This window comes from Hyla sarda, chromosome 6 (assembly GCF_029499605.1).
Source record: "Hyla sarda isolate aHylSar1 chromosome 6, aHylSar1.hap1, whole genome shotgun sequence".
NCBI lineage: Eukaryota > Metazoa > Chordata > Amphibia > Anura > Hylidae > Hyla > Hyla sarda.
In genome coordinates this window covers 296,613,767-296,630,672 of record NC_079194.1, presented here as the reverse complement: position 1 = coordinate 296,630,672, position 16,906 = coordinate 296,613,767, and the positions used below count along the sequence as shown (strand labels likewise).

Sequence of the window (16,906 nt, the reverse complement as noted above, 5' to 3'; positions counted from 1 at the left end):
TGGCTAAATGTCCGCAGTGTGAACAACCCTTAAGGTCCGTTCACACGGTCGGGTTTAGAGCGCGTTTCCCGCTGCGAGTTTGAGCCGTTATGGCTCAAACTCGCAGCGGGAAACGCGCACTAAACCCGCCCGTGTGAACAGACCCTTAGAAAGTAGACAATTTTAGTACATCAGGGCCAATGTCTTCCCTGACAGAAACGGTCTGAAATGCGTTGGGTTCACGCATATGCATTTCTCCGCCCTTCTTATCGTCCCTCTATGAACCCAACGTATAAATAGCAGCATCTGCCGTGCGCCTTTTTTCTTCTTCCCCCCTCCAGCAGCGTAAATAAACATTCCTGGCTGTATATCTGGGCGGCTCTGTACGCCACAGCCCAGCTGTCACATTGTCAGTTCCCAGGGAAACCGCGTGTAATGAGAAACACCGGGGGCCGAGCCATGGAAGACGCCATTAATTCAGATTTTTTTTTTTTTGTATTTATAGTAAAACCCTTGTGTAAACCACAACATTAACCCCTCACTTGGCGCCCCCCGGAGGGGTCTTTAGTAAGATGCAGCGAGGTAAAAGCGGGTTCCCCACACACCCCCCTGTATAAAGTGAAACTGGTTACCATGGCAACATGAAGAAAAAATGTATAATAATTCCACAACAGCAGATTCACTGCTTTCATTTTAGCAGCGGGAGATGAGAATGGAAAAAAAAAAAATGTTGGGAGGCCCTTAACTCCTTGCGTGCTGGAAGTCTGTATAAGAGCCACATTTTTATATTTGCGTTTTTTTTTTCCCTCCTCGCTTTCTAAGGGCCGTAACTCTTTTGTTTTTCCATCCATAGGATGGTATGAGGGCTTTTTTTTTGCGTGACCAATTGTTCTTTGTAATGACTCCTTTCATTTTACCGTAAAACGTACGGAGCAACCAAATATTGTTTGTGTGGGAAAAATTGAAAAAATCTCTGATTTTGCAACTTTTGGGGGTTTTTGTTTTTTACGCAGCGCACTTTACGGTAAAACTGACACATTCTCTTTATTCTGTGGGTCAATATGATTGATACGATACCCTGTTTATATTGTTTTTTTTATTACTGTACTGCTTTTTAAAAAAGTCAAAAATTTTTTACAAAATAAGGATTCTAAAAATTGTTCTCTTTTCACCCCTAACTTTTTAAATTTTTCCGTATACGGGGAGGTAAAAACTGTGATCTGTAGTTTTTATCGTTACCATTTTTCTTTAGGTGAGACTTTTTGATCGCTTTTTATAAAAAATAAAATAAAAAATTCTGAAATAGGTCATAGCCAAAATCTGCATTTCTGTCGTTTTGGTATTTTTGCCGTTCGCGCCTTTCACCACGCAGAATCATAAACATGAAATTTTTTATAGTTTGGATAATTCAGCATGTGGCGATACTACATTTATTCAATTTTATTCTTTTTATTTTATAGATTTTTTTTATTTTTTTAGGGGAGTATTTTAAAAAACATTTTTTTATTTTATACTATTTATATTCTCATGTCGCATAGAATTGCACAGTGTGATCAGCGCTCTGCCAGGCTGTATCACAGGAGGGACGATCCAACGGCCATGGGATGGGTAAGAACCCTCTGGCCACAATTTGTAGACATCAGACCCCAGCGATCACACTGCGGAGATCCGATGATTATCCCGAACCCAGCGGCGCCTGTCAGTAAGACGTTAGATGCCGTAATCGGCATTGATCACGGCATCTAAAGGGTTAATGGTGGACATCAGGGGAAGGTCCCATGTTCAGGGTCCCAGAGTGAGCATCTCATGCCTGAAAAACTTTGACAAATCAGAATTTGCGCAAAAAAAATCTAATTTAAAGGGGTACTCCGGTGGAAAACTTTTTTTTTTTTTTTTTTTTTTAAATCAACTGGAGCCAGAAAGTTAAACAGATTTGTAAATTACTTCTATTAAAAAATCTTAATCCTTCCAGTACTTATTAGCTGCTGAATACTACAGAGGAAATTATTTTCCTTTTGGAACACAGAGCTCTCTGCTGACATCACGAGCACAGTGCTCTCTGCTGACATCTCTGTCCGTTTTAGGAACTGTCCAGAGCAGCATATGTTTGCTATGGGGATTTTCTCCCACTCTGGACAGTTCTTAAAATGAACAGAGATGTCAGCAGAGAGCACTGTACTCGTGATGTCAGCAGAGAGCTCTGTGTTCCAAAAAGAAAATAATTTCCTCTGTAGTATTCAGCAGCTAATAAGTACTGGAAGGATTAAGATTTTTTTCAATAGAAGTACTTTACAAATCTGTTTAACTTTCTGGCACCAGTTGATTTAAAAAAAATAAAATAAAAAAATAAAAAAAACTTTTTCCACCGGAGTACCCCTTTAATCTCCTTATTAAAAGGGGGAAATAAAATCCGGAAATTTTGCCAAAAACAAGATGAAGCACTTCATAAATCACTCGGATTGGGAAAAATTGGGAAAACCTGTCCCCATTTTTTGGAAAATGAGCTGAGAATGGTAAACAGGTTGAAAAAGTAAACGGAGAAACTTTGGCGCATGACGGTCATATATATAGCGAAATGCAATTCACCCACCCCTAATACAAAGAGAAATAGGGGGACTAGTGGTGCAGTTGCCCATAGCAACCAATCAGATCGCTTCTTTCATTTTCAAAGAGGCCTGTGAAAAATGAAAGAAGCGATCTGATTGGTTGCTATGGGCAACTGGCAAACGTTTCCTCTATACAGGTTTTGATAAATCTCCCCCATAGTCCTTATCCACAGATCTTCCTAGCAGTACCCTGATGTCACCAGTAGAGTGCGACCTAACACATCTCATTGAGGTGTAGAATGCTGAACAATGAACAGAACAGTACAGCGTTTTCCAAACTGTGTGCCTCCAGCTGTTGCAAAACTACAACTTCCAGCATGCCCGGACAGCCTTCGGCTGTCCGGGCATGCTGGGAGTTGTAGTTTTACAACAGCTGGAGGCAAACTGTTTGGAAAAGACTGGAATAGGATATTTGTGTTTCGTTTTCTTTATCGTACGATGAACCATATGTATGATTTTTTTTTTCTTTATACAATGTAAAGGGTTAAACGACTGTTTTATTCTTTCATAGGATGCGGGGAGGTAATACAGGCCGCCCGGGGAGAGATCATGTTGGAGAGTTACCCATTTAATGCGCACTGTGAATGGAGCATCCAAGTGTCACCGGGATATACCATAGAGCTCAGGTAGGTGATGAGCAACAAGAAGAGATATATCCTGTATTATACTCCAGAGCTGTACTCACTATTCTGCTGGTGAGGTCACTGTGTACATACATTACATTACTTATCCTGTACTGATCCTGAGTTATATCCTGTATTATACTCCAGAGCTGTACTCACTATTCTGCTGGTGGGGGTCACTGTGTACATACATTACATTACTTATCCTGTACTGATCCTGAGTTATATCATGTATTATACTCCAGAGCTGTACTCACTATTCTGCTGGTGAGGTCACTGTGTACATACATTACATTACTTATCCTGTACTGATCCTGAGTTATATCATGTATTATACTCCAGAGCTGTACTCACTATTCTGCTGGTGAGGTCACTGTGTACATACATTACATTACTTATCCTGTACTGATCCTGAGTTATATCCTGTATTATACTCCAGAGCTGTACTCACTATTCTGCTGGTGGGGTCACTGTGTACATACATTACATTACTTATCCTGTACTGATCCTGAGTTATATCATGTATTATACTCCAGAGCTGTACTCACTATTCTGCTGGTGAGGTCACTGTGTACATACATTACATTACTTATCCTGTACTGATCCTGAGTTATATCCTGTATTATACTCCAGAGCTGTACTCACTATTCTGCTGGTGAGATCACTGTGTACATACATTACATTACTTATCCTGTACTGATCCTGAGTTATATCCTGTATTATACTTCAGAGCTGTACTCACTATTCTGCTGGTGAGATCACTGTGTACATACATTACATTACTTACCCTGTACTGATCCTGAGTTATATCCTGTATTATACTCCAGAGCTGTACTCGCTATTCTGCTGGTGAGGTCACTGTGTACATATATTACTTATCCTGTACTGATCCTGAGTTATATCCTGTATTATACTCCAGAGCTGTACTCACTATTCTGCTGGTGGAGTCACTGTGTATATACATTACATTACTTATCCTGTACTGATCCTGCGTTATATCCTGTATTATACTCCAGAGCTGTACTCACTATTCTGCTGGTGAGGTCACTGTGTACATACATTACATTACTTATCCTGTACTGATCCTGAGTTATATCCTGTATTATACTCCAGAGCTGCACTCGCTATTCTGCTGGTGAGGTCACTGTGTACATACATTACATTACTTATCCTCTACTGATCATGAGTTATATCCTGTATTATACTCCAGAGCTGTACTCACTATTCTGCTGGTGAGGTCACTGTGTACATACATTACATTACTTATCCTGTACTGATCCTGAGTTATATCCTGTATTATACTCCAGAGCTGCACTCACTATTCTGCTGGTGGAGTCACTGTGTACATACATTACATTACTTATCCTGTACTGATCCTGAGTTATATCCTGTATTATACTCCAGAGCTGTACTCACTATTCTGCTGGTGAGGTCACTGTGTATATACATTACATTACTTATCCTGTACTGATCCTGAGTTATATCCTGTATTATACCCCAGAGCTGTAGTCACTATTCTGCTGGTGAGGTCACTGTGTATATACATTACATTACTTATCCTGTACTGATCCTGAGTTATATCCTGTATTATACTCCAGAGCTGTACTCACTATTCTGCTGGTGAGGTCACTGTGTATATACATTACATTACTTATCCTGTACTGATCCTGAGTTATATCCTGTATTATACTCCAGAGCTGTACTCACTATTCTGCTGGTGAGGTCACTGTGTACATACATTATTTAACCCTGTGTACACTGCAGTTTATCAGACGCACTGTATGACAAGATATATTGGTTTAGTTAAGAATAAAGTGACTGTAGTGTTGGATGTGAAGAGGTGGTGTCGCTATGTCGTGATGTCTCGTCTCCAGGGATCTGCGTTTCACTGTATACAGTCGTGACTGCTCCGCTTCCCCTGAGACGCCTCCACACGCCATCGTTGTGTTTTCACATTTCTTAATTAAAGTCGCATGTAACAGTGAAGCAGTCGGCACTAGGACCCTGCAGACACTGTCATCCCCATAGACAACAATGTATTTTGCACGAATTCTGCATAAAGAATGACCAAGATTATTCCTTCAGGGTTATATAATAAATATATATATATATATATATATATATATATATATATATATATAGTAATTGTACACATCCCCTCTATCTGTATACTGCTGCTATCTCTATGGGATCAGGATATATAGTATTTATACACCTCCCCTCCAGCTCTATCTGTATACTGCTGCTGCTGTCTCTATGGGTTCAGGATATATTGTGGTTATATACCTCTTCTCCTGCTCTATCTGTATACTGCTGCTGCCATCTTTATAGAATCAGAATATATGGTAGTTATACACCTCCCGTCCAGCTCTATCTGTATACTGCTGCTATCTCTAAGGGATCAAGATATATATAGCAGTTATACACCTCCGCTCCAGCTCTATCTGTATACTGCTGCTGTCTCTATGGGATCAGGATATATTGTGGTTATATACCTATTCTCCAGCTCTATCTGTATACTGCTGCCATCTTTATAGAATCAGAATATATACAGTAGTAGTTATACACCACCCTACAGCTCTATCTGTATACTGCTGCTATCTCTATGGGATCAGGGTATATATACGCCTCCATTTTCTTGCCATTTTTTTCTGTGTTACAAATGGGGCTATTTACTGCAATTGTACAAAAAGGGAAATCCCCTTCCTAGGTTAAAGCCATTGACCCCATAGGTGGATGTTACATTAAATTAAGACAAAATGAGAGTAATACGGATGAAGAATGGATTTCTCCTGAAGTTCCTGCCTCATCACCTTATTATACCAATGTAATAATGACTGTAATTAACCCCGTACAATCAGTATGAGCGATCCTGGAAGCTGTGATCATCATAATAACTGTAATAGCTGGGGCCTCCTTATAACTAGCGGGGGGGGAGCATACACATTTGTGGTGGCCCAGTACGGGAGGTGTTACCCCGTATTCCTGCTGCCCTGTCAGGCAGCCTCTCTACAGTGTCTCCTGTTCCCCCCATGTAAATATGTTTCTAATGTATTATACCATGTAATGTGTTCAGAAAGCGTTGTCACTTTAAGAGTGTTACCATGTGACTTGTCATGTGATTGTTACCCAGGAGGTACCAGTGAACAGGTGATTCCAGGGGTGACCTATGGGCTCCCGGCTAGTCTCCCCCATATAAGCCCTGGGTGGAGCTTCTTTCTCTTTCCTTACAAGTCTTTGCTGAGGTAAAGACGAGTCCTAGAGAGTCCAGAGTCATATTAGGCCTCAAGTCCAGTCTGCAGCCACAAGTAACCACAGTCTCAGAATTGTCAGTCATCAGTCAAGTCAGTCACAGTCACCATTTGTCGAGTCAACGTGGCCTGCATTAAAGTGACCCCATCTACTACAAGTCCCAGCAAGCCCTTAAGGTATCTGAGTCACTGGTCACCTCCGTGGGCCCTGGCTGATCTGTATGGACTTTCCCATCGGTCTACCCTCAGTAAAGCTGCCGTTGTCCGTAACTTGGCGTTAAGATTTTTAAATAGAAGTAATTTACAAATCTGTTTAATGTTTTAGCACCAGTTGATTTAAAAATATATGTTTTTTGCTGGAGTACCCCTTTAAGCTGTGCCAAGTATTGCAGACTCACTGAGGCCCTATTTATGGTACTTACCTTGCCGGTGTCTTGTCGCTGTTAATTAGACGTCTCCCGAGTAGCTGCGCGTAGTCTTAATGATGATGGGCATGAATTATTGAGCGCCCTGCTCCCCGCTGAATCATCTCGTAATATGTGGCACACTGGGTAAAGATTAATAACATGCCAGCAGCCGGGGACGAGACGCCGAGATATACGATGAAAAATGAAGGCTCCGCCGGGTCCCCGTGTCCGCTCCGCACTCTTTTATTAAAACGCCAAATCTTTATTAAAGTTCTCATTAACTGGATTTTTTTATACTCCCCGTGTCCTTGGGATTCACAGATCAATTCTCTTACGTCTTTGTTTATATCTTTAGAAAAACAAAGCTGTTTTCTTCCAAAACCAGCGCCCCATCTGTCCTCAGGTTGTTTGTGTTATTGCAGCTCAGTGCCGTTGAAGTTGTAATACCGCACCCAACTTGAGGACAGGGGTGGAGTCTTTTTTTTCTTTAAACAAATTATCTCTGTATTCTTATATACACCTGACCGAACCCTCGACACTGCCGCCCTGGTGGTGCACAGCCAGTCACTGGCAAAGGCAGGTCCCCACTATGCCCAGTGATTGGCTGAGCCGGTGCAGTGCCGTAGATTGTAATTTGCCATAGATTGTGATGGAGTGACTCAGCAGTTTTCCCTGCTCGAGCGCTCTGCCTCCATTACAATCTATAGGCTGACACTCGCCCACCACCCCCCCAACCATTGGTTACTGCGGGGGATGGGGGGGGGGGTGCGAGTGTCACGTGACATATTTAATCATCAGGCATCACAGCTCACGGCAGTCTCACTTGGGCTATCACAGGGACAGGATCTCTCCCTGTGATAGCCCGAAGCTGCACGGAGCTCTCATGGCCTCTGTGGCCCGATTCCGAGAGCGGTATTGGGCCACAGAAGCTAATACTTTTACTGTTTTATTGTCACCCGCCAGCGCGCTCGTTCGCCACCGCTATCGGGATCCCTATGCCCGATAGCGCTGACAACCGCTTGCCTCCCCGCCCGCTGCTCTACTCCCCATCCCCTGTTAACTCTCAGGGAACGGGGAACAGACAGTAGAGCAGCGGGCGCAGCTAAAGTAGTACTGCGCATGCGCAGCACTACCCAAATAGCGTAGGTAGGTAGCGTAGCCGTAGATTAGTGTAGGTTGTAATTTAGCATAGTTTAGTATTAAAAGTGAAAGGGGGTTAGGCACCACAACTCCCAGCATGGAAGTTGTAGTTTAGGACAACAACTCCCAGCATGCCCATACAGCTAAAGGCTGCCAGGGCATGCTGGGAGTTGTAGTTTAGCTTAGATTAGACAGCAAAAGGACTACAACTCCCAGCATGCCCATACAGCTAAAGGCTGCCAGGGCATGCTTGGAGTTGTAGTTTAGCTTAGATTAGACAGCGAAGGGGCTACAACTTCCAGCATGCCCAGACAGCTAAAGGCTGCCCAAGGCATGCTGGGAGTTGTAGTTTAGGAATCGGGCACCAACAGGACAGCAGTGGTGACATGTGGTGAAGGTCAGTGTAACAATTATTTGGTCAAACTGTTCAAATGTAATAAGTCTCTAAATAATTACTTTTCATTGTTAAAGGAGTATTCCATCGCTCAGTGTGCTCAAAAACATTAAAAAAAAAAAAAAGACACACATACTTACCTTTCTTGCTCCCTTTGCTGTCCCAGAGCCGGTCCTGTTGCACTTTGCTTGCTCAGTTTTTCTGGGGGTCGACATGTACATTGCCTGCCCAACCAATCACATTGGGGGGAGATTTATCAAAACCTGTCCAGAGGAAATGTTTCTGAGTTGCCCATAGCAACCAATCAGATCGCTGCTTTCATTTTTAACAAGGCCTCTGTAAAATGAAAGAAGCGATCTGATTGGTTGCTATGGGCAACTCAGAAACATTTCCTCTGGACAGGTTTTGATAAATCTCCCCCATTGACCCCAAATACAACAAGCACAGTGCAACAGGAACGGGTCCAGGAGAGTGGTGAGAGAGGGGAAGGTAAGTATGTGTTTTTTGTTGTTTTCAAGTCAGAATACCCCTTTAGAGGAGTAGAGAGCCCCCGGAGTAGACAGCATGGGAGGGGAGAGGGCACATGACAAGGGGCAGTAGGAAACAGGATAAGGGGTTAATATATGTGAGGGGAGGGGTTAGGTGACATAGGAGGAAGGTGGTTAAAAGGGGGAGGACAGGAAGAGGAGGAGTCAGTTGGTAGCAGGGGAGCAAACGTGTCCCGCCCTCCCTGTAACTCGGATTGGAGATGGGGGATGGGTGTTGGATGGGTCTGGTGGGGGTTTGTGGTCACACAGCGGCGGGAGCTGAAGGGGGATTTGGAGGCATGATTGAACAGTTGGTAGCGGCCCGGTCATAATGGCCGGGAGGAGCTGGGCTGGCACCCAGCTACTTATTGGGGGTCCCTAGTGAGAAAGAACAGAGTGGTCTCCGAAGGTGGTGCCCTTGGGTTGGTGATGGATGACCAAGGGAACTGGAGGAGAGCGGATGGAAGAGAAGTGGCCTCAGGTCCCCCTCCAGCCTGATTCTATCTCAGGTTTTAGGGTCCGTTTCGGTTAGCATGTGTACAATGTGATGGTAATATGTTATTTATAAGGATATGTAAAGTAGACATATATATTTGTTATTTGTTTTTTTGTTAATAAAGTTGGTCGGCTGTGGCCGTTGCACCATATACAGTAGTCTGTGGTTATTGGGGAAATGTAAGTGGTAAAGTGGGGTGGGGGTGCAAGGTCAAGCGTATCCCCCTACGATCCCCTAGTCATGTCCAGCATTACAACAACATGTCTATTGCACCACACCTGTTTATAGGCTATATCTGGTATTGCAGGTCAGATAAATGACTAGAGCTTGGATGCAATACCACACACAAACTGTGAACAGGTGTGGTGATGTTTTGTGAAAAAATAAAATAAAAAAAAATTCTTGTAATTGTGGTCAACCCCTGAAAGAAAGATGGCCGCCTAGAGCTTTTCATATAAGGTACCAATCGCTGACTGCTCCTCCTGATTTGTCTCTCTGTTTCTGGTCAGGTTCGCCATGATAAGTATGGAGTTCGATTATATGTGTCAGTACGATTACCTGGAAATCCGTGACGGCGACAACGTGGACGCTAAAATGATTAAGCGATTCTGCGGGAACGAGCGGCCGCCATCCATCCGCAGCTCAGGGAACTCTCTGCATATTCTATTCCGGTCGGACGGGTCTAAAAATTTCGACGGATTCTACGCGACCTTCCAGGAAGTTACTGGTAAAGTATAACTGTCTACCCGGTGTATGATGTCCTTAGGGCCCAACATATTTCCTGGACAGGGTTAAAATAAAAATCTTACATTTTATAAAAATCCCCTAATAAAAATTTGCTCCCATTTTACAAAAATAAGAATATATATATATACAAATATCTGATATCATACAAACTATTAAAATATAATGTCTATGATCCCACACGGTAAACGGTGCAATCATTAAAAAAAAATAATAATAATAACAATAAAATGGCGATTTTTGGTCACATCATATATTTTAAAAAAGTACCGTATTTTTCGCCGTATAAAGACGCACTTTTTCTTCCCCAAAACTGGGGGGGAAAAGTCGGTGCGTCTTATACGGCGAATACACCCCTATCACGGCGGTCCCTGCGGCCATCAACGGCCGGGACCCGCGGCTAATACAGGACATCGCCGATCGCGGTGATGCCCTGTATTAACCCTTCAGACGCGGCGATCAAAGCTGACCGCCGCGTCTGAAGGGAAAGTGACACTAACCCAGCTGTTCAGTCGGGCTGTCGGGCGATTTCACCGCGGCGGTCCCGAACAGCCCGACTGAATAGCCGGGTTAGTGCTTACAGGACACCGGGAGGGACCTTACCTGCCTCCTCGGTGTCTTCTCTGTTCAGGGATCACCTGTATGGCTGGCGCTCTCCTTCCTCGTCATCACGTACGTGCAGCGGCGTGCGTAACGACGTGATGGCGGCGACGGAGAGCGAGGATACCCGGCCGGCAGCAGAGACGTTCCGGAGCGACGGGGACACGGCGACAGCATTGGAGCGACAGCCAGGGCAGCGGTGACGGGTCCGGAGCGGCGGGGACACGCGAGTATTACCTCCTATCCAGTGGTCTTCAATCTGCGGACCTCCAGATGTTGCAAAACTACAACTCCCAGCATGCCCGGACAGCCAACGGCTGTCCGGGCATGCTGGGAGTTGTAGTTTTGCAACATCGGAGGTCTGCAGGTTGAAGACCGCTATTGGGTTCAAAATCTTTATTTTTTTAGATTTTGCACCTATAAATTGGGTGCGTCTTATAGGGCGAAAAATACGGTAAATAAAAAGCAATCTAAAAGTCCCATCAAAACAAAAATGGTACCCGTAAGAACTACAGATCAAGGCACCAAAAAACAAACCTTCATATATATATATATATATATATATATATATATATATATATATATATATACAGGGAAAAAAAAGTTATAGTGAGACGGGGATGATTTTATAGGGGTACTCCGTGCCAGATGACTGACGGCTACAGCCGCACGCGCCCTCAATTCATGTCTATAGGAGGAGGCGTGGCTGCTACATACTAGCCCCTTCACGTCTGTCACACCCCCTCCCATAGACATGAATGGAGGGGGCGTGGCATGACATCACGACCCCAGAAGCTACAAAACCTATACATTTTGGGTATCCATGTTACCGTATGGACCTATAGAATAGGGAATAAAAATAATTTTTACTGAAATGTTTACTGTGTAGAAAAGGAAAACCCCAAAATGTAAAAAACATTCAAATAAAATGTAAAAAATTTTAAACATACTGATTTCTTTTTAAAAGTTTGTACCATAAAAGAAAAACTAAATCAATTGGGTATCGTTGTTGTTGTATTTTCCAGAGATGAGCGAACTTACAGTAAATTCGATTCGTCACAAACTTCTCGGCTCGGCAGTTGATGACTTTTCCTGCATAAATTAGTTCAGCTTTCCGGTGCTCCGGTGGGCTGGAAAAGGTGGATACAGTCCTAGGAGACTCTTTCCTAGGAATGTATCCACCTTTTCCAGCCCACCGGAGCACCTGAAGGCTGAACTAATTTATGCAGGATAAGTCATCAACTGCCGAGCCGAGAAGTTCGTGACGAATCGAATTTACTGTAAGTTCGCTCATCTCTAGTATTTTCTCATTGAATAAAAAGAAAATGTGAGTTTTACCGTAACGTGCACTGCGTAAAAACAAAACCCCCAAAAGGTGCAAAAATGGCAGATTTGTTTTCAAATCCCCCAATTTATTTTATTTTATTTTATTTTTTTTTTTGTGGGGGGTTCTTCCATACATTTTATGGTAAAATGAAAATTGTCATTGCAAAGTACAATTGGTCGCTAAATAAAAAAAAGTCCTCCATATGGGTTTGTGGATGACAATCAACATCAACTGGTGCCAGAAAGTTAAACAGATTTGTAAATGACTTCTATTGAAAAAATCTTGATCCTTCCAGAACTTATCAGCTGCTGTATACTCCAGAGGAAGTTGTGTAGTTCTTTTGAGTCTGACCACAGTGCTCTCTGCTGACACCTCTGTCCGTGTCAGGGACTGTCCAGAGCAGGAGAGGTTTCCTATGGGGATTTGCTCCTACTCTGGACAGTTCCTGACATGGACAGCAGAGAGCACTGTGGTCCGACTGGAAAGAGCTACACAACTTTCTCTGGAGTATACAGTAGCTGATAAGTATGGGAAGGATTAAAGGGGTTATCCAGGGAAAAACTTTTTTTTTAATAGATCGACTGGCTTGGGAAAGTTAAAGGGGTTATCCAGGAAAAAACTTTTTTTTATATATCAACTGGCTCCAGAAAGTTAAACAAATTTGTAAATTACTTCTATTAAAAAATCTTAATCCTTTCAGTACTTATGAGCTTCTGAAGTTTGTTCTTTTCTGTTTAAGTGCTCTCTGATGACACGTGTCTCGGGAACCGCCCAGTTTAGAAGCAAATCCCCATAGCAAATCTCTTCTAAACTGGATGGTTCCCGAGACACGTGTCATCAGAGAGGATTTAGACAGAAAAGAACAACCTTAACTTCAGAAGCTCATAAGTACTGAAATGATTAAGATTTTTTAATAGAAGTAATTTACAAATCTGTTTTAACTTTCTGGAGCCAGTTGATATATATAAAAAAAAAAGTTTTTTCCTGGATAACCCCTTTAAACAGATTAAAAAATTACTTCTATTAAAAAATCTTAATCCTTCCAGTACTTATGAGCTTCTGAAGTTGAGTTATTCTTTTCTGTCTAAGTGCTCTCTGATGACACCTGTCTCGGGAACCGCCCAGTTTAGAAGCAAATCCCCATAGCAAACCACTTCTACTCTGTGCAGTTCCTGAGACAAGCAGAGATGTCAGCAGAGAGCACTGTTGCCAGACAGAATACAACAACCCAACTTCAGCAGCTGTTAATTATTGAAAGGATTAAGATTTTTTAATAGAAGTAATTTACAAATTTGTTTAACTTTCTGGAGCCAGTTGATATAAAGAAAAAAAGTTTTTCCTGGAATACCCCTTTAAGTTTTTTTTTTAATAGAAATAATTTACATATCTGTATACGTTTCTGCCACCAGTACCGGAGTACCCCTTTAATGGGTTAAACCTGTAATTTATAGCCTTAGTAGTCCATAAAATAGCCAGATCACCAAGCGGTTAAGTATAGTTATTTATTATAACTCCACGATTTATGTGGGTACATATGGGTTATAAATGGTAACTTCATTAACATGGCCCGAGAAATGTGTAAATGAAACACGAGTAAGTGTGAACAGGAGCGTGGAGCTGGAAATAGATTGCGCACTGGCGCGGTTAACCATTTCTTGGGGACACGTTCACCTTTTGGAACAATGTTGCTTTATTTCTCCAATGCATAAATTAAAAAAAATATTTAAATGAATAAATAAAAAATTTAAATAACAATAAAAAAATATGTAAAAAAAAAAAAAATTTGAAGAAATTTTTTAAGAAAAAAAAAATTGATTTCCCCCCGCTGTATTGTGAATAGTGATGCAAGGCCGTCGGTCTTTATGCTACCTGGATAAAAGACCTTCATTTTGTATTTCAGGTAGAAATAGGGGACATATAGAACCTGGATGAGACTGTGGGATCAGACTACACTGGGTTTGTTTGTAGTCTGTTACCATGGAGACACATAGGGGTGTATAAGCCCAAAATTACTGCTCTTGTGTATTTGGACACCTTAACTTTAGGGCAGTGTTTCCTATGCAGTGTGCCTCCAGCTGTTGCAAAACTACAATTCCCAGCATGCCCGGACAGCCGTTGGCTGTCCGGGCATGCTGGGAGTTGTAGTTTTTTAAACAGCTGAAGGCACACTAATTGGGTAACACTGGTCTAAAGAGCTAGCAAACTGTACCCATATTTCACCTTATTTAAATGCTGTTCAATAGGCATTTGTCATGTGAACAAACATTGCACAGGTCAACAGTACAAGGGAATATAAAAAACTTTGTAATATATCTTATCAGAGAAAAATGCTTCTTTCTCCCGTTATGAAGCTTCTCCCTCCCTCCCCCTTGCCCCTGCTTCTCTGTGTCTTCAAGACAAGCAATACAAGTCTATGAAGGGGAAAAAGGGGAGCTCCGCCCATCAGCTCTATGAGAACTGTGAAGTAGAGATGGAGCCTGCAGAGCAGAAATCTGCTGAAAATAATGCTGCTCCTCATGTACATGTACAGGGCCGTGCATGCTGAAAAGTCACCTGGATAGACCGGTAGGCTTCATCATATGAACTTTGTATCGCCGTATGTCTTTCAGTCTGCTCCTCTTCTCCATGTTTTCATGACGGAACGTGCATTGTGGAGAAAACGGGATCCTATAAATGTGCCTGTCTGGCTGGATATACAGGAAAGCATTGTGAAAGTGGTAAGTAATGTAGTATTGTATTGTTTTGGTGTTTCTCCCCCCCCCCCCCCCCCCCCCATATCATGCATACTTACCATCGCTAGCCCCACAGCGCCATCTGTTTTATACCAGTTCAGCTGCATCCATGTGTTGCGTTGCTGTAACTGGGTCATGTGATCGACAGTCTGACCCACAGAAAATCACAGTTGTTAATATGTCAGAATAAGTGGTCAATCCAAGGTCAGCTGACTTCTTGTGCACTATAGGATGACATCATCACTTATCAGATTTCTCCTGCTAGATCCCAGACTCCTCCCCATCAGTCCCAAATTCCTCCCCTTCTGTGTACTGCTGCTATCTCTATGGAATCAGGATAAATAGTAGTTATAAATCTCCCCTCCAGCTCTATCTGTATACTGCTGCTATCTCTATGGAATCAGGAAAAATAGTAGTTATACATCTCCCCTCCAGCTCTATCTGTATACTGCTGCTACTATCTCTATGGGATCAGGGTATATAGTAGTTATACACCTCCCCTCCAGCTCTCTCTGTATACTGTTGCTGCTATCTCTATGGGATCAGTATATATAGTAGTTATACACCTCCCCTCCAGCTCTATCTGTATACTGCAGCTATCTCTATAGGATCAGGATATATAGTAGTTATACACCTCTCCTCCAGCTTTATCTGTATACTGCTGCTATCTCTATAGGATCAGGATATATAGTAGTTATACACCTCTCCTCCAGCTCTATCTGTATATTGCTGCTGCTATCTCTATGGGATCAGGATTTCTATACACCATCCCTTCCAGACCATGCATCACAATTTTACATAATGTGAACTGACCTAAGCCTATTATCAGTTCACTTGCAGCTTAATGAGATGACCAGGTGCAGTGATGAGTCTCCACCCCCTCTCTCTGTAAAGCCAAATAATGTATGGGAAATTTAGGCAGCAATAGGACATAATTTCAGTGATGAAATTGCAAATAGTATGGATTCTAACCCATGCCTGCCACATCAACCTAAATAGGTAAGCACAAGAACCTCTACATTATTCTGTAATAATAGCCTATGCTGCACTATATAAGCAAAAAATCCCCGGGGTGCCTCCATCAAGACGTCCATTGTTCTGAGGACCAGAACAATGAAAATGGTGCCGGTGCTGTTAACCCCATGCATGCCAAACACCAATGGTGCCCTACAGAAACCATTGAATACTGTATAATTACACTGCCAATAAAAATAACGTTATATCTTTATTCTCTTGGTGGGTATGATTACAGCCAGGGACATGCACAGACATTTTGGGGGGCAGGAGCTCGAGTAGAAAAAAAGGGCACTTCTAATTAAAAAATGTTTGTGAAAAGGGGTACTCCCCTGGAAAAGGGGTACTCCCCTGGAAAACATTTTTTTTTTTAATCAACTGGTACCAGAAAGTTAAACAGATTTGTAAATTACTTCCATTAAAAAATCTTAATCCTTCCAGTACTTATCAGCTGTTGTATGCTCCACAGGAAGTTCTTTTCTTTTTGAATTTCCTTTTTGTCTGACCACAGTGCTCTCTGCTGACACCTCTGTCCATTTTAGGAACTGTCCAGAGCAGGAGAGGTTTGCTATGGGGATTTGCTCCTGCTCTGGACAGTTCCTAAAATGGACAGAGGTGTCAGCAGAGAGCACTGTGGTCAGACAGAAAGGAAATTCAAAAAGAAAAGAACTTCCTCTGGAACATACTGCAGCTGAGAAGTACTGGAAGGGTTAAGATTTTTAAATAGAAGTAATTTACAAATCTGTTTAACTTTCTGGCACCAGTTGATTAAAAAAAAAAAAAAATGTTTTCCAGTAGAGTACCCCTTTAAAAGGGCAGGGGCTCAAGCCCCCTTTCGAGTCTATGTGTGCACGTCCATGATTACAGCGATACCAAATGTATATAGTTCATCCTCCCATTGAGAACACTAGCACGCTGTATTGAGCTATAGGGAGGGTGGAGAATAATGGCCCCGGCTTTGTTTTTTACACCACAATATCCTGGCAGCTTAATATGCAGCAGATTGGCATTGAGTGCTGTAAGATAAACTAGACCCCTAATTGTGGCCCCATCGCTGACAGGTGAC

The 16,906-nt window shown here is 42.4% G+C and overlaps 1 protein-coding gene across 1 annotated transcript in view; it reads left to right on the top strand.

Annotated features, from left to right (window-relative positions):
- PAMR1 (peptidase domain containing associated with muscle regeneration 1) overlaps window positions 1-16,906 on the top strand; it is a 47,965-nt gene that overhangs the window by 15,334 nt on the left and 15,725 nt on the right. Inside the window, exons 4-6 of the mRNA XM_056527868.1 lie at window positions 3,097-3,211; window positions 9,933-10,150; window positions 14,704-14,811. Coding sequence (XP_056383843.1) covers window positions 3,097-3,211; window positions 9,933-10,150; window positions 14,704-14,811 — 441 coding nt within the window. The remainder of the gene's footprint in view (window positions 1-3,096; window positions 3,212-9,932; window positions 10,151-14,703; window positions 14,812-16,906) is intronic.